The sequence below is a fragment of the Pinus tabuliformis genome, chromosome 3_2 (assembly GCF_031772625.1).
Source record: "Pinus tabuliformis cultivar Carrire ecotype Pingquan chromosome 3_2, CPIR1, whole genome shotgun sequence".
Taxonomy (NCBI): domain Eukaryota; kingdom Viridiplantae; phylum Streptophyta; class Pinopsida; order Pinales; family Pinaceae; genus Pinus; species Pinus tabuliformis.
This window is the reverse complement of record NC_142302.1, coordinates 159,244,745-159,269,367: the sequence shown is the minus strand read 5'-3', so window position 1 is coordinate 159,269,367 and position 24,623 is coordinate 159,244,745. Positions and strand designations below refer to the sequence as shown.

The following is a 24,623-nucleotide window of genomic DNA, read 5'->3' as shown; positions in this document are numbered from 1 at the left end:
GTTTGTCATTTGACATTGATGTAATCACTAGTTGTATCATGTATGATGCATCAATATTTTGTAAATGTTCTTCTAATGCACAATGAGATAGGTGAGAAAGTGGTACATAATTTTTGCACATACATAGCCTACCCTCAGTTAAATCCTTAGTTGTAAGGACTACAACATTATTAATCATATTAGGCACACATCATTCTCTATACTATTATGATGTGTATATACTATATACATTTATAAAAGCTTATTGTGATATAGGAAAAGGATTTCCCTTTAGCACAATATCTTATATGAGGGATTGACTCTTATTTGTGTCATTTATCCTTTTGTATCATTATATATGTTTATCAACCCCCAACACCCATGGTAAACATTGAATGACATCCATTTTGCTTCATGCCACATTAAGAAGAAAACCTGAATCCTCCTTCATTATGTCGATAAGAGTTGGTAAGATATCTCTTTTTTGCAAAGGTTGCAGCATTGAGCAATGATGAATGCACCACATTAAGATGTTGAGCATAACATACAATATTGGATTATTATTTTGTATTCAAACAGATTACATCATGAGATGCTTTCTACCATCATAAAACATCAACAGCACTCCCTTAAATATATTGCCAGGAAAATAGGTTTCTAATAAAATGTTACAATTTACAACATGTTAGTAATAATGAAACTACAAACAAAGATGAAATTTTCTGAAGAGCTGACATGCTTCTGTTGAGAGCCTTGGCTGTTGATAGTTGATCTTGGGCTATACACCGGTCAGTCAAACTTTACAATCCCTGTTCGCATAGTTGCGTTTGGCTGTATCCACATTCCTTCTCTGGTTTAACGTGCTCATAATTCCATGGAATAAGATGCTGTATGAATAATTGTCAATCACGGGTTAATATCATATAATAACTACACCGTAGGGTTAATGTCCCCGTAAGAGTTGCAACACCTCCGAATCTGCTTAAAGCAATCTGTGTCCATGACTTCAGTGTTGGACTACACCTTGGGAACTGTCATTTTTATTAAAGATAAAGAAATGTAGTTATTTGGTAACCAATTTTCTTACTGTATTCTGTGAAGGAAAAAGGATCGAAAATACAAGAATTGAAACAGACGGACTCCTGCACAATTAAAATTATAGAATCTACACAATGATGAGAAAGACTATCACGTAAGATTGACAATACCTTTGTTTCCTAATGAATGTTATATGAACACTTTTCAGGACTCTGCTAGTCAAAGATTTGCTCTCCTGTAGAGAAGGTATTCCATATTACAGTGCCAACTAGGTACAAGATAACTGCCACTCTGAATACATCATCCCAAGAACCTGCACAGCCGAAACATGAACAGTTGAAATTTAAAAAGCATAGCAGTTACACAGAAAAAAAGTTTGCTAGGTTTTACAGTCAAGAAACATGTGCATGTTGTTTCATCTTAATTATGACCAAAGTCGTTCATTTGGAAATTCATCACTGATGTCTAAAAGTGTTAATCACAATAAAATACAAACCGTGCTGTAGAATATATCCAGTTACTGCAGTACCAACAACACCAGCTAGAACTCCTGCAGTGTTTGACAAGCCTAGCAATACCCCCTGCATATAGATATTTATATTAACGTAGCATCATTATAGGTTGCAAAGCTTCCATGACTAGCACTAGTAACACCTGCTCATATATTGCAGTAAACATGGAAAGGTATCCCATAAATGAAATAACACGGGGGGCAATAACCATGTAGTTGTGCAGCACAGAGCTTCCAAAGTTACAAGGCATTAAAATCTAATTCCAAGAAAATTGTAAGGTCCATTTTTCTGAGTGACAGTAACGGAGATCATCCCAATAGCCTAGCCAATTCCCCTAGGCCACAGTTGAAACTGGTGGCTAAATATCAGGTAATAATTAATTTAAAAGTGACCAAGTAAAAAAATTACTATAAAATCACTTTATTAAAAGAAAAATATGGGCCATGGTATTCAGATAGCCATCTCAATAAAAGGAAAAGAGGAGCTCATTTGGAGACATGATTGGGTGATTTGGTTAACTGTTTTTGTGGGTTTGTTGAGCTGTGTGTGAGGTTTTGTAATCCTAGTGTAGATCTTCTTCGGGAATGAAACTATCCTCCCTAGGGATCAACATTAGTTTTGGTGGTGTAACATTCACCCTAGCTAGTGGGGAGGAAGGACCACTGAAGAAACACTTCAGGTTCTTCAGTGGAACTCATTAGAGAAAAATAGAAGGCTAGGTTTCTATCAAAGCATATCACTAAAGGAGGCCGAATTTATAAGGACGATCGAATTACACTGGGGAAGAGGGTCAAGTTTCTGGGTTTTGAGGGTCGGAATCTTCATCCGGAGCAGAGGACGAATTTTTACTTGTGGGCTGAGTGCACCTCCAGGAGCCAAATAAATCAAGGAGTCTGAGAATCTTGCCAGGATTGAATTACCAGATGGCCGAATTATTGCCATAGAGAATCCAGACCTTGGTGCCAAATTAAATTTCATTGAGAGGCGCTCTCTAGCCCAATATGGAAGAGATGTTGTAATGTCATGTTCTGTCCTATTAAACATTTTGACTTGGCCAAATTACATAAAAATAAAAATAAATTCTTAAAAAAATAAAATAAAATAATAATGATAATAATTATTAATTATAGTTAGCCCATGGGCATGTTGCTGCACAAACTAGCAGACCTTGTAGAGAGGCAAAAGCTAGAGGGCACAACAACACCCTGGGACAAAGGCCCACTGTCACCACAACCTAAGTCCCCTTCTCTTCTTGGATTTTCACCGACAGGAGGAGTCCCAGTATTCCTCACTTGTGATAGATATGTCTATAATAGGCTTGAAGTGAGGCAAGGTGGCTCATTCAATGGAAAGGTTCAATAAATGTGCGAGCTTTGGGAGAAGCTAGGAAGACTTTCCAAGAAAAACCCCTTGAAAGAAAGACTACACGAGACCTAGGGTTGAGATATTTGATGATATCCAAGGTCAGGGTAGATAAGAGAAAAGGCTATGAATGATATCCTTCAACAAGTACTAAAGTACAAGCATTGAAGAAATCCCCAAGTTGAAGGATTAGATTTCAGGGTTCCCACTTGGTGTGATGGCTAGGGCATCAAATTTCCAGAGATCCCACTGTAGGAATTGCATCAATATGTGAGGATCACTAGAGGAGACACTAAGGAAGAGATCTATCCAAGTGGAATTGAAAACACACTCCTCAAATGGAATTCACACCAAGCCCTAGAGAGGCCTCCCTATCCTTAAAGGGACGATGAAAAGAGGTGAAAAGAAGGTGAAAGAAAAATGATTTTTGAGTAAGATGTGATCACCAAGGATCTAGACCTAGTGCTTGCCTATTGGGAGAATTAGAGTCAAGAATAAACCAAGAAATGGAAACTCGCTCTTCAAGGAGGCCTAAAAAAGCAGCTTCGCTATCCTTATAGATGCAACTACACGGCTACTCTACACTTTTACACTTCGATGACACTAGTTATGGACTTTCAAGGATGCAAATGTAATTAATCCTCTAGGAACATTCATTCATTCATTATCTTATGAGTAACACATGCTAAAAGTAAATTCCCAATAGTTTCAATGCTTCAAACAATTTTTCATCAATGTCATGTCCCTTCTCAAACACATTTGTAACAGGGTGTCTCTACACATTTTTGCACATTTTTGGCTAAGGAAAAGGACCCAACAATTTCGACTTAGGGACTTAGGAGAAATTTCAGTTTAATTTGGTTGCTAGTGGAAGGTGGGGGCCACCCACGTGGGAATTCAAACTAGGCCATTCGAATGGCTTGGAGGGAATTCAAAATGTTGAATGGAGGGGCCCACATGAGGCAAGGAAGGCCCACGAAGACAAAAGGAGGAGGAGGCTCTCATTTGCATCATTCATTCACCTTGCAAATCAAATTTACTTGATTGTTTGCTCAACTGCTTAGCCGAGTCAACTGGCTGTTCAGCCACGAATCTCTCAAGTGGGAGATTCAACCTTACCTTCGGGGGACCTTGAGTGCCCGCCCTAGGAAGGCAGTTCCATCAGCGTTTTCAGGAGATCTGGGAGTTTTCTACAGCACCATCATTCAGCCACACACAGGAAATGCGTATTTTTGGGCCACCAAGAGAATACGCAGAAGGAGATTGAGCCACAATAGATCAACCATTTGTTGGGAGAGCCAAGGAATCTGAAGGACAACATTAGGCCAACATTTCTTGAGAGTTTTGGAGCCAAAGAAGCCAGCAACCCAACAGTTCGAATTCCAGGCCTGGGAGACAACGCAGAGGGCTAGTCCAACAATTTCGTGGGACTTGGGGGCAAGTGCTACAGCCCGGAAACTCATCCAGGAAGTCAGGAGATTTGTAGGAGGGATCAACCCAACATTTTTGGACACTTTCCAGGAGGTTTTACAGTCAGAATCCAGCAGGCCGAGTTTTGCAGTTGCAGCTGAAGTTGGGCTCCTTGGGGGTCGAATTTCAGAAGTTTGAACCAGCTAAATTCCTTCGTGGGTTTTTTTGGGTTTATGCCAAGGAGTCAGGAGCTCGAATCTCATAATTTTCTGAGTACGAGAAGTGGCGTTTCTAGCCATTCAAAGTCAGCAGAAAGAATAATTTTCTGGGCTGCGCAATGCGGATTGGTGCAGGAGTTGTAGCAGCTTTCAGTCCAACTATTTGTTGACCTGAGTTTGGTTATGCTTGTCCCTTGAGACAAGCCCAAATGCACCATTCTATTTACTATTGTATTTTTCTCTTGCAGAAGTAATAAAATGGCTCAGCAGTTCCTTATTTCCAGCATTTCCATGGGTGTTTAATGTCTATTTCGTTTTTCTATTTGCTGAACTGATTGTATGCTCATATATCACTTGTATTCCTACTTAGGAACATTACAGTGGTATCAGAGCGTATTTCTTGGCTCAGCTGTGGAGATTTTCCCCTATGAGAGAAGGGGACCAGCAAAACATCACATACAGAAGACAGAGGTACCGTAGTAGAGAAAGAGAGTTGGAGATTACTCTAGACACGAAGGACAGAGGGAAAGCAGTGGTAGAATGTTGATTTTTGGTAGCATTGGATGTGATCTAGCCATGAAAATTAGTGGAGAAACTAAGGCACATGAGATCTCCAAGACCCATAAACCGTTTGGGGAAATTCCACCCGGATGGAGAGATATTAAAATAATTAATATTTTTAATGAGACCCTAAATCTAAACTTAGGAAAATCAAAATATTAATCTGTATTAATATAATATGGGTGAGAAATTTCTAAATAATGAGGATCAAGCCAAATATAATCTTAGTCGTTGATTAGGGACTTAATCTTGTTCGTTGAATTGTCAACAAGAAAAGTATAAGAGGAGGCTTGAGGGTTAGTTAGAGACACACCAAGAAACTTGAGAGATCAGTTAGTTCGATTTTTTAGGGCATGGTTTGCTGAGAAAATCGAACAAGTGATCAGTTGCAGTGAGGGGCAACTCGGCAAGAGGTCGAGGAATACATATTAGAGAGGCAGCGTGAAGCCTAGGACGGCTGACACAGAGGTAGCAAGGGTTGAAGCAGAAGTTGAGGAGGCCAGCGCAGAGGACGCATGAGGGCCAAGAGGCAGACGCAAAAGCTGTAGAGGCTGACGTAGTTGATGTAGAGGACTTCAGAGGCTGCGCTGAGGTGATCCAGTGGGACATACTGAGAGTTAATTGGCTGACGCTGAGCCAGAGAGGGTGACGTAGTCCCTAAGAGGGTGACGCGGTTCCAGAGAGTGTGTGGAGCAGCTTTTGCTGTCCAACACAAGGAATAGTCGGAGTTGCTGTGGGATCATTCATCTGGTTGTTGATCAGCAGAAATACCTGTCTCCGGATAGAGGTATTGCTACCAAGGAAATTCTTTGAAGGGTGAGCCATTTCTGGCACCCTAGTTGTATTCAAAATTTGCTTAATAATAAAACCCTCTATATGTTGCACCTATATTCCCGCATTAAGTGTTTCCGGGGATGATTGTCCAAAAATAACGGTGTCCCTTGTGTCATCTCAATTTATTTCAGTCGCTGGTCTATATGTTTGTGAAGGTTGCAATTGTGTTTATTTCAATATTTATGCATATAGATAACTTGTTAATGTAAAGAAGAAGTAGGAGATAATAAACCAGATATTGCAGTAGGGGTTTCTAATGTGTTAGATTCATAAATTTTCACATGGTATCAGAGGGATTGCAGATCACAGGGGGGCTAAAGACGCCAGCAGGAGAAATCTGAAAAATTTGCAATAGAAGCAACTGTCCCGAGAGACAACATTGTTCCAGAGCTGAAGCGACAAGAGAAGAGGTGACACAGTACTTAGAGGGTGATGCAGAGGCTCACGCAGAGCCTGTGTTAGCATTTCGAGCCAAGGGAAGGGCCAACGCAGAGGCAGAGAGAGGCAGAACATGCTCACGCAGAGCCATGTCATCCTTCTCAGCCAGGTGGGATTGACGAAGTTGGCAGGAGGAGTAGATTCAGCCTTCACCGTGATTGCGTAGAGCCTGAAGGGCTTAGATTTTTCAGTTGTCGGGGCTAAGGGAGTTGTGCAGATTGTGATTTGAGGAGATGGTCAGACGCTGTTTCTGTCTATACAGAACAATGTCTAAGGAGACGGAACCAAGGTAGAGGGAATCACTACCTCGACGGATTTCTAGCCAAGGAATCCAGATCTGAGTTGCAGTCGCAGAGGAGGATTAGAGAGGAGCGGTTCGACAGTTGGCGAGAGGATTTCCAAAAGGGAAATTAGGACTCAGAGGGAGTCCCAAAGAGGAGAAGAGATGGCAGTGAACGGACTAAGGGATCAGGACATATTGGATGAAGCTTCCAATTTTTCATTTGGAAGGCCAGGATCCTGGCAGTCCTAGATAGACATTGCATCAAGGACTATGCCTTGAAATTAGTAGCTATCCCAGTTGACCCATTTGAGAATGAGAAGTATGAGGAGGCTCAGGCGAGGGTGAAGTGCATGATCCTATACGGGGTCAAAGATAATGTCATAGCACATATTGTTGAGAAGAACACAACAAAGGAGATGTGGGACACCCTGACCACCTTATACTAGGGCTCTTCCGTGCAGTGGAAGATGATATTGGAGAATCAACTAAGGTCATATCAGATGCAGAAGGGAGAGGAGATAGATCCCTTCCTCGTCAAGTTGCAAGAAATCGGGGACCAACTTACTTCCGTAGGGTTTGTTAGTGCTTACAATCTCCTAGGCTGAAGAGAAAATCAACAAGGGTAACCTCAAACCACTTCAGCGCAGTAGCTAGCCCTACTGAGCATGAGAGGGATCTCTCTAAGTCTCTTATAAGTGATATGACTTTAAAGCAAATGAATTTTAGGCTAGATATGTGTATTTGTTTGTTTGTTTGCGAAAATTTGTTTTTTTAAGGATTTGCTGAACTTAGGGTTTGGAGCCACAAGTAGGTCTAGGCTGTGGGAATGCAGGAGCAAACATAAGGAGGAGCTAGATGTCAGAAGCCATGGTGTAAATTGACTATTTGTTAGTGTAGTATAAAGGATATAGTGTGGAAGAAACTAATGAGCATAAATTAAACATGATTTCGTTAGCTTAGGAAGACAAAACACATAACTATGAAAACGAGATAACAGAGCTTGAAAAACAAGAATTCTGAGTATTTTATCACAAGGCATTCATAGAAAGAAGAGATATAATGTAAATAAAGATGTTTAGACCATGAGAAGACAAAAAGAATGGAGTACAAGTACCATGAACTCACTGGGTTAGAGTTCCTTGAAAATAGCTGCAACCTGTATTTGTATTAGCTGAAAGATGATTACAATGCAAGCCTCCTTCACAAAAAGTTCAACCCTCTTCTCTTGAGGAGAAATGATACTTATAGACTCTCCTAGACCACTTACCCACCTTCAGGAGTCAAATTCCTTGGTGGAGGAATTGACTCCAAGATTCTCTCAACCAACAGGTGAGAGTGAGAAGGTGCAACTCAAACACTGCATGAAGAGTTTGTTTAAGAGTTTGCTTCTTTAATGAGGCCTAATAAACATCAAAAACAAACTATGATGTACATTTATTCATGCCTACATCACCTAGCCTCGTAACTAGTGCCATTACATAGAGAATCTTGACTTTGACCAAGTCAAACTAAAAACTAGAAATTTTACATAGTGAAATTTTCCAAATAAAAACACAGAAAGTGCAGAAGCGCAGTGCCAACTTTGAGCTGATTTTCAGGTGCCTTCCAAGGGTAAAAATGCAAATATGAGAGAACGGTCAACTAGCCCTTTAAGTCTAGTTTCCAGAACAGTTTGAATTTCAGAATTTGGAGCACGGTAAGACCTTCAAAAATGCATTCTCCCAAGGTCACTCCAGAATCACAGCGCCTGTCAAAAAATGGTCTAGAATGCTAGTTTTTTGCCTTTTTCTCCAAAACTAAGCCACCTCTGCAAAATCTGGGCAAATGGGTTTTTAGAGGATGGCAAGACCTTTCCAAAAATGTAGACCTTTCCTCAAATGGAGGCCTGAGGAAAAAGCGCAATGCCAAAGTGTTGCGCTTCTGGAGCAGCTGAATTTCTGAACTTAGACCAAAAATTCTCAAAAAACTCAAAATGCTCAAAATTTGCTCAAAATTGGAGGGAAGGTGTAAAAATAGGTTTGTTATAGCTTCATGGATGCTTTAGCAAGCATCTCCAAGTTTCCCTCATCCTTTTGGTCTTTTTTGGCCTCCTTGAGCTTGTTTTCAAGTTGTTTCACTTTGACATTAGCGATCATGTTTTGAGCTTGATAGTGATGCGCCATGTGTCTGAGCAATTGATTGTCTCTGTTTTCCTTCTCAAGGAGCTTCTCCAAGTGTTCATTCACCCTATTAAGCCAATATTCCTTATCTTGATGAACCTCTAGGGCAATCCTTTCTTCTAGGTCAAGGTCCTCATTAAGCAGAATTTGTTCTTGTTCCTCTTGCAAAGCTTTCTTGAGGCCTCTTGTTCTTGGTCTTTTCCTTTTTCCTCTCACCTCTGATGCTTCAGGCTCGCTTGATGTCATGATCTCCTTACCTTTGCCAATTTGCTGCATTAACTTAGCTTTTTCCTTTTCTAGTATCAACTCCTTTGCTTTGAGTTGACTGTTTTCCTGTTCAAGGAATGATATAACATACTTTTCCCTTTCCAAATTGATCGCCAACTCCTTGATTTGGTATTCCTTATCCCTGATAGTCTGTCTCATGTTTGTGGTCTGATCCTCAGTCTCTAGATCAATTAGTTCAAACTCATGTTCAACTGTGTCTTTATCCTTTGTTGCTGATTCCTGCTTTGTCGATGAAGAAGGCTTGGCCCCTTTCTCTTTGTGAGAAGAAAACACAAGCCTCTGCCCTTTCTTATACACTTTAGTCACCTCAGGTTTGGGTAGCTGAGTCTTCTCCACTGTTTTGCTAGAGGACCCCACCTCCATTTGAATGAAAAATAAACTGTGAGGTATGAATGAAAATGAAGTGATGTGAAGGTGGATTTTGACAAAATGATAGAGGAGGTTTGAAAAAGGTGGATATGAACTTTGGAAGCTGATGAAAATGAGTGAAGAAACAATGGAAGATTGATCTGCTTGCAGGTGGAAACAAGAGGGTTTATGATGAAATTTGCCAAAAAACCTCTAGGAATGAGCTAGGGTTTTGCTTTTTGAGTGTTTAAACTTTGTTTTGAGGTGGGTAAAATGGTCAAAATGGCTCATTAAACATGTATGCAGGTGTAGGATATCATTTTACATGTTTTAGAAACCAAAAATAAAGATGGCCATTTTCACCCTATCATTTCCCATGCAAATTTCACTACAAACCCTAACTTGAAGAATCATTGACATGAGATGAATTTGGAAAAGCAAAAGAGGGATAATGATGGTGTACTTACTTGTCCCTTGGCTTAGAAGTCAATAAAATCAAGCTTCAAGTGAAAAATTGAGATTTGGGAGAGTTTTGAAGGATTTCTGGGCACTCTGTCCTGCGCGCAGCGCAGTGTTCCTACGCGCAGCGCAATTCACAGAAGCACAACGCCATCTTCCAAACCACTTTTGGAGGCCTTAAACTGCTCCAAATTGAGAGCTTGATAGCTCGTTGGAAAGCTCTTGAAGTCTGCTATAAGATGGACACCTCAAGCATGTAATTTGGACACTCCATGAGGGAGAAAAATTGATTTTCCCAAGGTCACTCCAAAAACTTAGGGTTTCTTTGACAAAAGAGAAGCTCCAACTTGCAAAGCACTTTTGGATGCCTTCCACTAATCCAAATCATGATCTAAAGGTACCATTGGAAATCTTAGGATGTCTGCTACACAATAGAGTCCTTAAGAACTACCAACACCTGCTCCAAACCCCTGAAAAACTGTCTTGAAGTCAAGCTGTCCAGAAGTGCATTAACTCTCCCATAGCAAGTGTATTTTGGGAATTTCTTTCAAATCATAACACTTGTGCATAAACTGAAGGAGGTTTTTGTTCCTTGGACTATAGTGGACAAAAACCTCTTTCCCTTTTGTAAAATTATTCTCCATTTTGTCACAAACATATTTTGAAGCAAACATATCCCTATGAGAAATGATGAGGTGAGGTAGTGTACTGCAACATTGTCTTATTTGAAATAAAACATTACCTTTACCTTTATTTTTCTTTCCCTAAGCTGCTAACTCCCTTTACCCATTGAATTACATGATGGACATGTTTTGTTTTGACATATGGTATCATGACGACACATGGAGTGAAACCCTAGACTATGACCTAAAATGAGGAATTTAACCATTTCATGACCCAAGACATTTAAATGAAGATATGATACCGCGAAGAAGACAATGACCATGATAAGTGATGAAGACCATGAGTAAGTGAAGGGAGCAACAGTGACCTAGACACAACAACTAGTGACCAAATTTTTATTTGAAGACTCACTGAAATGACAAAAAATTGACTTCACACCCTAACAACACCTTGTAAGAGCATATTTGATCACTGGTGACAGGCTGAACTAACTGACACAGTCAACATGTGAATGTGATGCACTGTATTCACGCAGTGATATATGAGACACAGTCATACACTGCCCAGAACACTCAGTCATGTTTTGAATGTAGTCAAGGGTCATAACACACAGTCAATGGAATAGTTATGAATGCAGTCACGGGAGCTCTCATACGCTGTCTAGAAGATCTGTTCACACAGCCATAAAAGCATAGATCTCATGCATGAAAATATTCGAGTGGTTCTGAAATTTCACTGAAGGGGAATCGTTGTAATGAGACCGCAGACATCGAGCCGCAGTCAAAGCTTGAAGCTGCTGGAAGAAGACAACAGAACTTGTCTAAGGGCATCAAGTATTACTGTCTTGCTATGACTCTATGATGAGATAAGGATTCGATGAGGAAATTCTTGGCACATGTAATCAACGTATTCCTGTGACAAAGAAGATTTATGAAACCCTACAACAGTACTAACTCAGCATAGGAGTATATTACAATGAGAAGACCGGATCTGTCATTCTCAGCATATTTGGGGTAGCAATGTAATGTTGTATGATGAGAGCAGCATAACAGTCATTGAGTATACATCAGATGGGTGCAGATCCATGATGTTGAGAACAACTCAGTGATATTTGGGTGCAACACAGCATGATGATATGTGCATGGGCAGCACAACGATACATGGAGCAGAGGCAACCGCATGATGATGATGCACATTAGTTTGAGCAGCATGATGATGGATAAGATCATGGACATGGGCAACACAATGATACATGGAGCAAAGGCAGCAGCATGATGATGATGCACATTAGTTTGAGTAGCACGATGATGGATAAGATCATGGACATGGGCAGCATGATGATAATCATGATTAAGTACAGCATGGTGCAGTATGCAGTGGTGCAACTAGAGGACCAAATGCAACACGATGATAGGTGAAGGAGTCACCTTGAGAATCAGTTGAAGCAGAATGTCTTCAACTGATCTCATTGTTATACAAAATGATCTATGCTAGATCTAGATAAGTCAAAGTGTTGACTTCTGTTGTAAATGTACTCTCTCTCTCTTTCTTTGCTGAACTTTGAATATAAAAGAAGATTTGATCAAAGGGTTTCCCCACACATGGTGGGGTTTGTCCTTGGCTTGAGCCACATCTTGTGTCCTCTTGTCTTGGCTTGTCTTCTGCGATTTATATTTATGTTCTATCTACAATTTACTTTATACTGATGTGATTGCTCATATGGAAAAGAAATTAAATAAATTGCTCTAGCATAGAACATACCTAAACTTAACATGGGATCAGAGCTGAGGTGAAGACAATGCCCGAGCAAGAGTGAAAGAGCAATCACCAAAGACAGTTGGGACAAGACAAAAGGATCAATGCGTTCCTCCTCCCTCTTCTATTTCACTAAGGGTGAAGTCGAAGCAGATAATATTATCAGAATGGCGCAGCGGAATTTCTAATGGCCTACCTAAAGATCACTTCATTGGGAAGTTCAGATCTAAGGGTGGAAGGAAAGGCAGATGCCTTGGTTATAAATTCGGCCCTTATGCATAGTAGTGTCCGAATGGCAGAGATGCAGGTCATCAAGGACACGGCCGACCCTTCATGGAAGCAAGGAATCCTAGGAATGGAAGTCGAAGGTTTTAAGGTGGCATTCATTGATGGAAAGGTACGTGTTTGAAAATAGATTTTTCAAAGATATTTTAAAGTTCAGGGTTGTATCAAGTCCACTGGGGACCATGCCCATTGACTCAGCATTGGAGGTCTGTGAGTCAGATTGTGACCAGGATGCCTGAATTCAAAAAGAACATGAAGGTGCATGTCTGAGATGTACCGAAGGAAAATCTTATAAGGGGACCATTCCCCTCATGCCACAGGTCCACAGGTTTGAAACAACCCGGGGAGTTTGAGATTCATGATCGGGAATCTCACATATGTAGGTGGTAGAAAGCCCTCTATGGCTTGAAGCAAAACACCCCGGGCATAGTATGAGAGGATCAACAGCTGTCTGATGAAGCCGAGATTCATCAATCCAAACCATCCGAAGGTTGTGGATGACAGTCCTCTCATACCAGCACCTATGTCTGACAGGTGCAGACCCTCTCATTTGTAGAAGACAGAGGGAGTTGGATTCCGAATGTGGAAAGATAAACTGCAAGCCTGTGACTACGTCGAGGATCTTAACTTTCAGAAGTTATATGGTAATGATGTCGGACCAGATTTGGGAAATGCCTCTGAGTTTCATAAACTCATTCGCGTTGAGTTTCTTGGTGAACCTCCGTCCGGACATATGTTTTGCAGTTAGTATGGTGAGCTCATATTTGGTTGAGCTTCACTGGATTGGTGCCTAGAATCTTATGAGATATCTTTAGGGCACAATCTCTCATGGATTGAGATACACTGCCGAAATATTTCAAATGTTGAGTGGGCAGGCAGTGTAGAGGATCACTAGAGCACTTCTCAGTGCTGGTCCTCCTTGGGATCTGCTTTGATATCCTGGTTGAGCAGGAAGCAGAAGTCGGTGGCTTTGAGCACCACTGAGGCAGAGTATATTGCTGCTAGCATGGCTACCTGAGAGGCAGTCTGGTTACGGAAGCTCTTCAGTGAGCTGTTTGTACACATGATGAATACCACTGTGATTCTCTGTGACAACCAGAGGTGGGATTCGATTATTGAGGAATCCCGTATTCGACGATTGCTCCAACAAATAGACATCAGATACTACCTTATCGAGTATATGGTAAGTCGATGAGCAAGGAGGCTCCATCGCACTGAGATGATGTACAGGTCGCTAAAGCCCCGGGGGGGAAGATCAAATCTATGATTTTCCCGAATGACTTGGAGTCGTCAAGAGACCCTTGTAGAAGGGTCCTGCATATTGCATACATTGAGCTCTGGGAGCTCTGGGGGCTTGCAGTTCTTACTGGAGCAATGTACGACCACAAGGTGACTCACCCTCCCCTGGTGGTGCGCACTGGGACAAGATGATTCGCTCTCTTGTGAGACAATATGACTCGCTCTCTTGTGGAACAGGATGATTCGCTCTCCTGTGTAGTAGGATGATTATTTCTCTTGTGAGGCTTGGATTGATGTGTTCTCCATGGCGATTGTAGCAGGATTGATGTGTTCTCCTGTGAGGCCTGGATTGATGTGTTCTCCATGGCGATTGTAGCAGGACTGATGTGTTCTCCTGTGAGGCCTGGATTGATGTGTTCTCCATGGCAATTGTAGCAGGATTGATGTGTTCTCCTGTGAGGACAGGATTGATTAGTTCTCCTGTCAAGCATCCTACCCATGCAATCTGGGACTCACGGGAAGTACCTCTCATCTGATCAATGAGTAGGGAAATGAAGTTAGGGACCATAGTAGTACCGATGGACGCATCGTTGTATCTACCGTACTCCCTACACTAGGATGACCTCCATTGATCTGGGATCAATGATACTGGTCTGGGACCAGTGGTAAGAGTGGTACCTACTATGACGCTGACTTCGAGTCGGTTGAGACTGGTCTGGGACCAGTGGTACATGCTCTGAGACTGACTTCGTGTCAGTACAGTACTGGTCTGGGACCAGTGAGAGTGGTACATACTATGACGCTGACTTCGGGTCGGCTGAGACTGGTCTGGGACCAGTGGTACACTCTTTGAGACTGCGATACTGGTTTGGGACCAGTGGTAGGAGTGGTACCTACTATGACACTGACTTCAGGTTGGTTGAGACTGGTCTGGGACCAGTGGTACATACTCTGAGACTAACTTCGTGTCAGTGCAGTACTGGTCTGGGACTAGTAAGAGTGGTACATACTATGACGCTGACTTCGGATCGGCTAAGACTAGTCTGGTACCAGTGGTAAGACTGCGATACTGGTCTGGGACCAGTGGTAGGAGTGGTACCCACTATGACGCTGACTTTGGGTCAGTTGAGACTGGTCTGGGACCAGTGGTACGCACTCTGAGACTGACTTCGGGTCAATGGAGAATGGTATGAGACATTCTCGATCAATTCTTCTTCTTCATAGTTCAGTAGAGCAGAGCTGCGCTGAGCAAAGCTGAGCAGAGCTAGGCAGAGTAGTGTAAGGCACTAATGACAGAGATAGTACAGTCGAACATATGGATCAGCGGATGGAGTTCTCCCTAGTTGAGAGGGAGTGTTAAAATTGGCAACTAGGGCCAAACTCCATGTGGGTTAGCTTATTTATGGCCGCTGATATTTTTATTGGATCCCTCTCGTCGAGAGGTGTAGGATTGATCCTAAGATCATCCGATTTCGATAAGTATTTATGGAGATATGAATTTATTTTGATTATGTAATTATTATCAAGCCGACCAACACTTGAGTAGGCTCAAAAGCCCAATAGACGTGTCTATTCATCATCCACATTTTAGTATAAATTGGTGAGGATTTGAAGTCATTTGGACATGTATTCTTGAGGTGATCTCCTCTCCACGTCTGGGTTTTTGGAAGGAGAGAACCAAAAGATACGCTGGACTAAAGATGATGCCCTAACCACTATGATGCCCTAACTGCTGTAATACCCTAGCCGCAATAAGCCGCAGGCTTATGAGGATGCACGCTGAGACCTTATATGCTGGACCTTAGTTAATGGAGACCATTTATACGCAGAACATGATGGAGACTTACACGCTGTACATGAGAGGAACGCAACACAGTTCACAAATGGATTACACGCTGTCATGAAAACAATATACGCACAACTATGGAAACCCTATACGCTGTGCAGGCAATGAACGCATCAATGCAGTGCAGTCAATGATAAATGTTGCTTGTGGAATGCATCATCGCAGTCAACGTGTGGATGTTAACGCTGGGTTCACGCAGTCACATATGATATACGCAGGTCAACGTGTGGGTTATACGTTGTCATATTCACGCAGGTCAACGTGTGAATGTGATACACTGTATTCACGCAGTCATATATGAGACACAGTCAACGTGTGAATGTGATACACTGTATTCACGCAGTCATATATGAGACACGGTCATATGCTGCCCAAAACACGCAGTCATGTTGTGAACGTAGTCAAGGGTCATAACACGCAGTCAATGGAACAGTTATGAATGCAGTCACGGGAGCTCTCATACGCTGTCCAGAAGATTTGTTCACGCAGCCATAAAAGCATAGATCTCACGCATGAAAATATTCAGGTGGTTCTGAAATTTCACTAAAGGGGAATCGTTGTAATGAGACCACAGACATTGAGCCGCAGTCAAAGCTTGAAGCTGCTGGAAGAAGACAACAGAACTTGTCTAAGGGCATCAAGTATTATTGTCTTGCTATGACTCTATGATGAGATAAGGATTCGATGAGGAAATTCTTGGCACATGTAATCAACGTATTCCTGTGACAAAGAAGATTTATGAAACCCTACAACAGTACTAACTCAGCATAGGAGTATATTACAATGAGAAGACCGGATTTGTCATTCTCAGCATATTTGGGGTAGCAATATAATGCTGTATGATGAGAGCAGCATAACAGTCATTGAGTATACATCAGATGGGTGCAGATCCATGATGTTGAGAAAAACTCAGTGATATTTGGGTGCAGCACAACATGATGATATGTGCATGGGCAGCACAACGATACATGGAGCAGAGGCAGCAGCATGATGATGATGCACATTAGTTTGAGCAGCATGATGATGGATAAGATCATGGACATGGGCAACACAACGATACATGGAGCAGAGGTAACAGCATGATGATGATGCACATTAGTTTGAGCAGCATGATGATGGATAAGATCATGGACATGGGCAGCATGATGATAATCATGATTAGTACAGCATGGTGCAGTATGCAGTGGTGCAACTAGAGGACCAAATGTAGCACGATGATAGTTGAAGGAGTTGTTGACCACTGGAGTGGCACCTGATGATTATGTGAAGACTCCATGCCCAAGGATGATCCAGAGGACACTTGTACCATCAGATATCATCAGTCAACAGAGTTTTTTAACTCTACTTCTATCTTCTCATCATCTTTCTTGTACCCAGATTCCACACCCTACGGGGAATTGTAATAAGTGATACTAGTTATGATGAGTTTTGAATTTGTAACAGGCCTAGGATGTTGGGACTCGATCAGCAAACGAGTACACCTTGGAGTGTTTTTTTTATCCGGTTAATTATCCCTTCTTTTTCAGAGGCGGATAATTTTCAGGATTTTTTCACTCATGTTTTACCCCAAAGCCGGGGTGACGGTTTGAAGATTGAGCCCCTGACACATCTTGGTGTCTAGAGTCGATGTATATTACCATACTAGATCACACAAGATGTTTCGTAGAATTTGGCTAGGTCTAAGTGGGATTTTTTAATAAATTAAAAATTTCCCGCAAAACGGGATTTTTTAATTATTTTCTATGTAATGGTGTAAATAAGTGGCCTTAGGAAATGTCTGGGGTGTATGACTACTCGAAATTCATCCTCAGAGGCCCAGCATTATCCTGAGACCCACTTTCGGGGTCAAAAAATGACTTAGAGCCCCTCAAAAGCCGATTTTTTCAAATGACAGTGGCAAAAATGAGAAAAAAAAAATCAAAAAATTGAATAATTGGAAAAATTTAGAAATTTTTCCATAGTCAAAATAAATCAAATTTTGACATGGAAAGTTAAAGGAATATCAAAGGTGATGTAGTAGCAATGTGGGGCCCACCACATGGAGGAAAGTCAGTGAAAGTTCCAAGTGGCAAGTCAAATGGTCCAACGTTAACTTAAAGAGGCAACGTTGAAATATTACATATGACTAAAGTTCAAATAATTTTATTTATTGGTGCAAATTAAAGTTTGTGGGGGAAACAGTGACATGGCAGCCACATTAGAAAGACAAAGTCAACAGCCAGTCAAAAGAGTTTCGAATTATCCACTCAGCAGGTGTAAAATTCAGTTTAAAAGAACTCATAAAGGTATATGAAATAGTTCACAGATTTGGAAAAGTTTGAGTGGGGACAGAACTGCCACATGGGACAGACTTTGTCTCCCACTTGTCCCCCACTAAAAATCATGGAGCAATGAAGTTTATACGCAGCAGTTTATGCATATTTTACAGCTCACGGATTTGGAAAAGTTTGAGTGGGGACAGAACTGCCACATGGGACAGTTCTTGTCCCCCACTTACTCTCACTTGTCTCCCACTCACATACATATCAGCCAATGGGATCAGCGCAGGGATATGTTGCTGCCAGCCAAAAAGGATGATACGCAGCAGTCTACTCCAGCCTATAGGCAGCCAGATTTAACACGTGTTTATCACCGTTTCATATGTTTGAGTTAACAGCTAGTTGAGTGGGATATTTTTCCTACTTACTCCCACTAAGTTTCATGATTTTCTAATCAAAGTAATGCGTATATCAGTTAAGGGGATACGCTGGCAGCTTAAAGAAATTTTTGATGGAGATCTACAGCAGTTCATTGGCAGCCTACAGCCAGTCAGCTTGCCACTTGTGATTTGATTTTCTACATTGGGATTGTCAATCCATCTCCACTTGTCATTGGAATTTTCCTTGGGATCATCTCCCATTTTCTTATTTATATGAGTCTTGAGCTCTCATTTGTGATCGATAGAATGAGCTGTTGGGCTTGCGGAGACTCTGCTGGATTTTGTACTCAACTTTTATATAAATAAATAAAAGTCTTTGGGGTTACTAGCTTCTCTTGTGGTGCATTCTTTGGTTGATGAGGTATCCCTGTGTCATTTAATGTTATTATTCATTCGATTATACATTGCTATCTAGTTGTTTTTTTTTTGTGCATTTGCCTGAAGGCATTATTGTCTAGGGAGGAGAGATTTGCAGCTATCTCAAATCTCCTTTGGGCTTGGTATATTTTGTGCTCTTGTTGTAGTTTGTCATTTTCGGTTGAATGACAAACTCAACTTGGTCTCTATATGCCAAGTCTCTTTTGCGCTAACAATTGGTTTGCAGGCATTTTTGTGTTTCAAAGGATAGGTTGCCAACTCTATTGGAGTGTGAGGACTTCTTCGGTTGGAATAGTCACCTCCAAGGATATCAAAGGTCCCACAAGTTGTTCAAGCCAACAATCTTATAAGACATCAAAAGATTTACTTAAGAGGGGGTTTCCTTAGCCCTTTGCTTATTTTCTATCTTGAAAAATTATCCCATATTTTCTTCTTTCATTTGTGTGTATATTGGTTTTATCTAGCATTTGAGGCTGTATTTTTTATGTTATTTTTTATTTTGCACGCTAACTCTTTTGCTTGCTTTCCTACAGGTGTTCCTGGAAGCAATTCAAGTTTAAAGAAGAAAGCTAAAGCATAAGCTAAGTAACCCTTTTCCGTTGGGAAACCCAAGTGAAAGGTTATTTGGGCTTTCATTTGAAAGCATTTGACTTCATTCTAAGCAAAAAAAAAATAAAAAATTTCATTTCTCAAATAGCAATACTTTGAAGGCACTGGTTGTTTATGTATCTCATGCTTATCTTATGTGTTTATGGTTATTGCTCATATCAGGTTTGCTTATAAATCTTAAATAAATAATCTATTTAGCTCTAACAATTCTCCTAGAAACTCACATCTTTGTTTTTAACTTAACTTTCCATTAGGGACCGCCCCCCTTAGCTAACCTAGGAGATAGCTCAAACAGAGAGAGTTGGGATTAGTGTGACAACCCCTTCTCTGAGTTCCCTGCCACCAACCACACCTTGTGGGGTTGAAGGCTTTTCTCACTGACCTGTAGGTAGGTGTAGGCGGCAGGGTCAACATCTTTGGCGCCGTTGCCGGGGACAAGCTTTCTTGTACCTGGGAAATCGACTAACCTTTTGGTTTCAGCATTTTGAACTTTAGATTTAGATTCTTGCTCAAGTGGCGACTCCACTCAATCCAAATTTTGCAAGAGTCTCTACTAGGAGAAATTCAAGTGGTCTAGTTAGCCCCTCTCCTGATCCTGAAAGGGTTTTTAGAGAGAGGTTGAATAGACTTTCTCGTAGTAGAGCTCTTGCTAGTCTTGGGCAAGAGGCTATTTCTAATATTCATTTGCTTTTTCAAGAACAAGTAGAGCCTAGCATCATGAATGATCTTTTTGCTCCTTGTGACTTCACTAACATAAATGGCTATCCTCACAATATCCCTGACAAGGCTATTGAAAAGTTGCCTTCCTTTCAAGGTAACAATGCCATTAGTGCTACATCACATGTGAAAAACTTTAATGTTTGTATCTTTAAATGGTGTAACACTGCTAATTATGAGGATGTGAAGATGAGGCTTTTTGTTTTATCTTTAGAAGAGGATGCTCTTGATTGGCTCACTGAGCAACCTGCTAACTCATATAACTCTTTACAAGCCATTCTGACTGCATTTTTAAATAAGTTTGGAGAGAAGAAGGAAAATAGGCATTTGATCAATGCCATTAGCAACATGAAGAAAAATGAGAATGAGACCATGGAGGAGTTTAACAAGAGATTCAATGAATTAGTAAAAAGCATGCCTGCTACTGTTAAACCTCCTGATGAATTTCTTTTATGCTCATATCTAGATGCTTTTGGGGTTGACACTGCCTATGAGTTGAGGAGGAAGGAGCCTACGAATCTGAGTGTAGCTCAATCTGAAGCCTTAAAGATAGAAAGGGCTAGAAAGCAATCAGGAAAATCTGAAATTCCTGGTTTCAATAGAGGGCCATCGAAACCAAACGATTCCATAGGCAAGTCCAAAGAAGAGACTACGCATGATCCTATTAAGGAGTTAACCCAACTCATCAAGAGTATGGAGGCAAATCACACCAGTCAAATGAATGCTATCCAAAATCGATTAGTGGCCATGGAAAGAAATCAAGGTGGGAGATTCCCAAATAGAGTAAATGATAGATGGCAAAAAAGAGGACCTCCCAATGACCATAGGCCACCTAATCCACTCGAGTCTACAAACTTAGTTGATGATTCCATGCCTTATTGTAGACCTTGCGATGACATACATGATGAACTCAATTGTCCTTATGCAAGAAGGATCCAAGAAGGAGATATGATGGGAACAAGTGAACAAATCAATGTAGTTGGAAAAGAGCATCATTTGTCCTTGGAAAATTGGATGGGAGTTATGGAGAGTAGTCAGAAGGTAAATAAAAAGACTCCATCCTCCTATAGTATAAATAATTTTGAGGATTTGGATAGGATCACTGAATTATATGGAGAGAAGCCTTCATCAACTCAAATTTTAGAGATAGCCAAGAATAAAGAAAGAAATCATAGTAAAACTTTCACTCCACCCACATCGAAGTTGAATATTGACTTGGGAGGATGGATTAATAATGCTAAGATTTTAGTTCCTGTCACTGAAATCATGAAGATTCCCTCCCAAAGATATAAATTGTTGAAAGCCATTGATGCTCCCAATGGAAAAGAAATGTCTAATTTTTCTAAGGATAGATATGAGGATGCCCCTATCACTCTGCAAAGTAGTGATATGTGTAGAGATAACAGAGACCACCAACCTTTTTTCATAACTATGTTGGTCAATGGAATGCTTTTACACAATTGTATGTTTGACTCTGGGGCATCATCTTGTGTCATGACTAAGAAAGTCATGAATCAGTTAAATTTGAGGATTTCTAGACCCTACCACAACATTTGTGCAATGGATTCAAAGATCATTAAAGTGTGTGGTTTGATAAAAGATCTTCAAGTCCACCTAGCTGTACATCCTGACATTATGATCACCATGGATATCGTGGTGATTGATGTGCCTGATGCTTGGGGGATGTTATTGTCTAGAAAGTGGGGAGCTAATATTGGGGGTAGTTTGCAAATGGATTTAAGTTATGCTACCATCCCTAATAGTGAGGGCATCATGGTTAGATTGGATAGGGAATTGGAGAGAAAGTTTCATATAGAAAATCCCAGGGAGCCTCATAATGAAATTGTGTATGAATCTGATAACTTGGGAAACTATGCTATTCTGGCTAATTCTTTTCCTCCTTTGGAGGAGGAGGTTGATTGTAAAAAAGATGGAGTTTGGCACATGAATTTTGATGGTGCCCATTCTAGGTATGGTAAGGGTGCTGGAATTGTCCTTACCTCCCCTCTTGGTCACATATTCAGGTTTGCCTATAGACTGGAATTCGATGCGACCAACAATGTAGCAGAGTATGAGGCTCTATTGTTGGGTCTTGAGTTGGCAAAAGACTTGAGGATAAAGTTGCTTAGTATCAAGGGGGATTCTGATCTAGTCATTCTTCAAACTAAGAATCAATTTGCATGCAAGAATGATAGATTAAAGAAGTATCGAAATGTTGTTTGGGATAATATGGAATATTTTGATGCATTAGACCTTCAAGCAATTCCTAGGGAAGGAAATAAACAAGCTGATGAGCTGGCTGTTGTTGCATCTACATTACAGCTTGGAGAGAAATTGGTGGATGATAAAATTAAGATGGAAATTATCTTTAGGCCATCAGTTCCTGACAATCTAGAGCATTGGCAAATCTTTAATGATGAAAGCCAGGTGGTTCGTTTTTTAAATAACATGGAGGAATTTTCTGAATTTAAGGCTGGCTACAAAGAGGAAGGATGTGATTATGAGGAGTGTAATGTGGTGACAAATCCTACTCCTAGGGAACGTGTAGCCTTGGAGCAAGTGTTTGACAGACATGATGCATCAAAGAGAAAAGATGATAAGAAAATTGGCCCAGGGGAATTCATTGAAGTGAATATTGGTACCCCTCATGACCCAAAGGTTATTAAAATAGGCAAGGGTACCAATGAGCAAGAAAGGAAGAATTTGATAAATTTACTTCATGAATATAGAGATGTTTTGGCTTTTTCATATGATGAGTTGAAAGGTTATAGGGAAGATGTTATGGAACATACTATCCCTCTTAAGGACGAAAATGCCAAACCCTTTAGGCAGAAACTTAGGCAAATCAATCCTAAGTTAGCCCCCTTGGTACAAAAGGAATTGCAAAAGATGCTTCAGGCTGGTATTATTGCTCACACTAGGCATTCCACATGGTGTTCAAATTTGGTTATTGTGAGGAAGAAGAATGGATCAATCAGGCTATGTGTAGACTTTCGAAATGTTAATTTAGCATGTAAAAAAGATAATTACCCTTTACCTAATATGGAAACATTATTGCAAAGGGTAATAGGATCTGGAATGATGTCTTTGTTAGATGGATTTTCAGGATACAACCAAGTCTTGGTGAAAAAGGAGGATAGGCATAAGACAACATTCACCACACCATGGGGTACTTTTGAATATTTAAGGATGCCTTTTGGATTAATGAACGCTGGAGCAACTTTTCAAAGGGCTATGGACTATGCCTTTAAGGGTTTAATTGGGAAATTTCTTGAGATCTATCAAGATGATTTAACTGTTTTTTCTAAAAATGGAATTTCCCATATAAGCCACCTAAGGCAAATTTTTGATAGGTGTAGAGAGTATGGAATATCCTTAAATCCTGCTAAATCTATTTTTGGAGTGACTGAAGGGAAGTTGCTTGGTCACATCATTTCAAAGGATGGGATCAAGATTGACCCTGAAAGAGTTGAGGCTATTCAAAAGATTCCTTTGCCTCATAATATTAAAACTCTTCAATCCTTCTTAGGAAAGATTAATTTTCTTAGAAGGTTCATTCCAAATTATGCTGAGATTGTCAAACCCATCCAAACCCTCTTAAAGAAAGATGTTAAGTTTGTTTGGGGAAATGAGGGTAGAAAAGGTTTTCGGGAAATAAAGGATTCTATTGTCAAAGCACCTGTTCTAATAAGCCCTGATTATTCAAAGGAGTTTTTGATTTTCTCTTTTGCATCCGAAGATACTATTGCTGGGGTGTTGCTTCAAAAGAATAATGAAGGGCATGAGCAGCCTATTGCTTTTATGAGTAGGTCCCTCCAAGGGTCTGAGTTGAAGTATAGCACCATGGAGAAACAAGCTTATGCTTTAGTCAAGTCTCTTAAACAGTTCAGAGTTTATGTAGGGTATTCTAGGATAATTGCATTTGTTCCCCACTCCGCTGTAAAGGATATTTTAGTCCAAGCTGATTGCTTAGGAACTCGAGCTAGGTGGGTCTCGAAGATTCAGGAGTACGATTTGGATATTAGACCTACCAAGCTTGTGAAAGGCCAAGGATTGGCCAAAATCTTGACTGAAGGAAATGAGAAAGCGATAGGAATGATTTGTCAAAATGATTTGGAATTAACTTCATCAAAACTTCAAAAATTGGGTCAACTTGAATGGTATAAAGACATTATTTATTATTTGCAAAATTTATCATGTCCTAACCATTTAGTTAGCCATAAGAGAAGAGCATTAAGGCTTAGAGCAACTAAATATTGCATTATGAAGGATGGTCTGGGTTGGAGAAATCCGGAGGGGGTAATACTTAGGTGTGTTGATGAAGTTGAAGCCAAAAAGCTTCTATCTGAGTTTCATTCAGGATTTTGTGGAGGGCATTATGCTGCTAAGACTACTACCCACAAAATCTTGAGGGCTGGTTATTTTTGGCCATCTATTTTTGCTGATGTGCACAAGTATGTTAGAGGTTGCCAAGCTTGTCAACTATTCACTGGGAAGCAGAAGTTAGCCACTTTGCCTCTTCAGCCTGTGGTCGTGGAGGCTCCCTTTCAACATTGGGGGCTGGATTTTATAGGGAAATTTAA

General features: G+C 40.6%; 1 protein-coding gene across 5 annotated transcripts in view; it reads right to left on the bottom strand.

The window, feature by feature from the left end:
- Positions 1–401: 401 nt before the first annotated feature.
- LOC149180289 (sodium-dependent phosphate transport protein 1, chloroplastic-like) overlaps positions 402–24,623 on the bottom strand; it is a 614,698-nt gene continuing 590,476 nt past the window's right edge. For 3 of the 5 annotated variants that reach the window (XM_089416010.1, XM_089416005.1, XM_089416008.1), the window contains 2 exons: positions 1,514–1,598; positions 402–1,330 (listed from right to left, as the gene is read on the bottom strand). In XM_089416010.1, the coding sequence (XP_089272136.1) occupies positions 1,233–1,330; positions 1,514–1,598 (183 nt within the window). In that variant the 3' untranslated portion in view covers positions 402–1,232. The remainder of the gene's footprint in view (positions 1,331–1,513; positions 1,599–24,623) is intronic. The other 2 variants (XM_089416006.1, XM_089416007.1) reach the window with 2 other exon arrangements.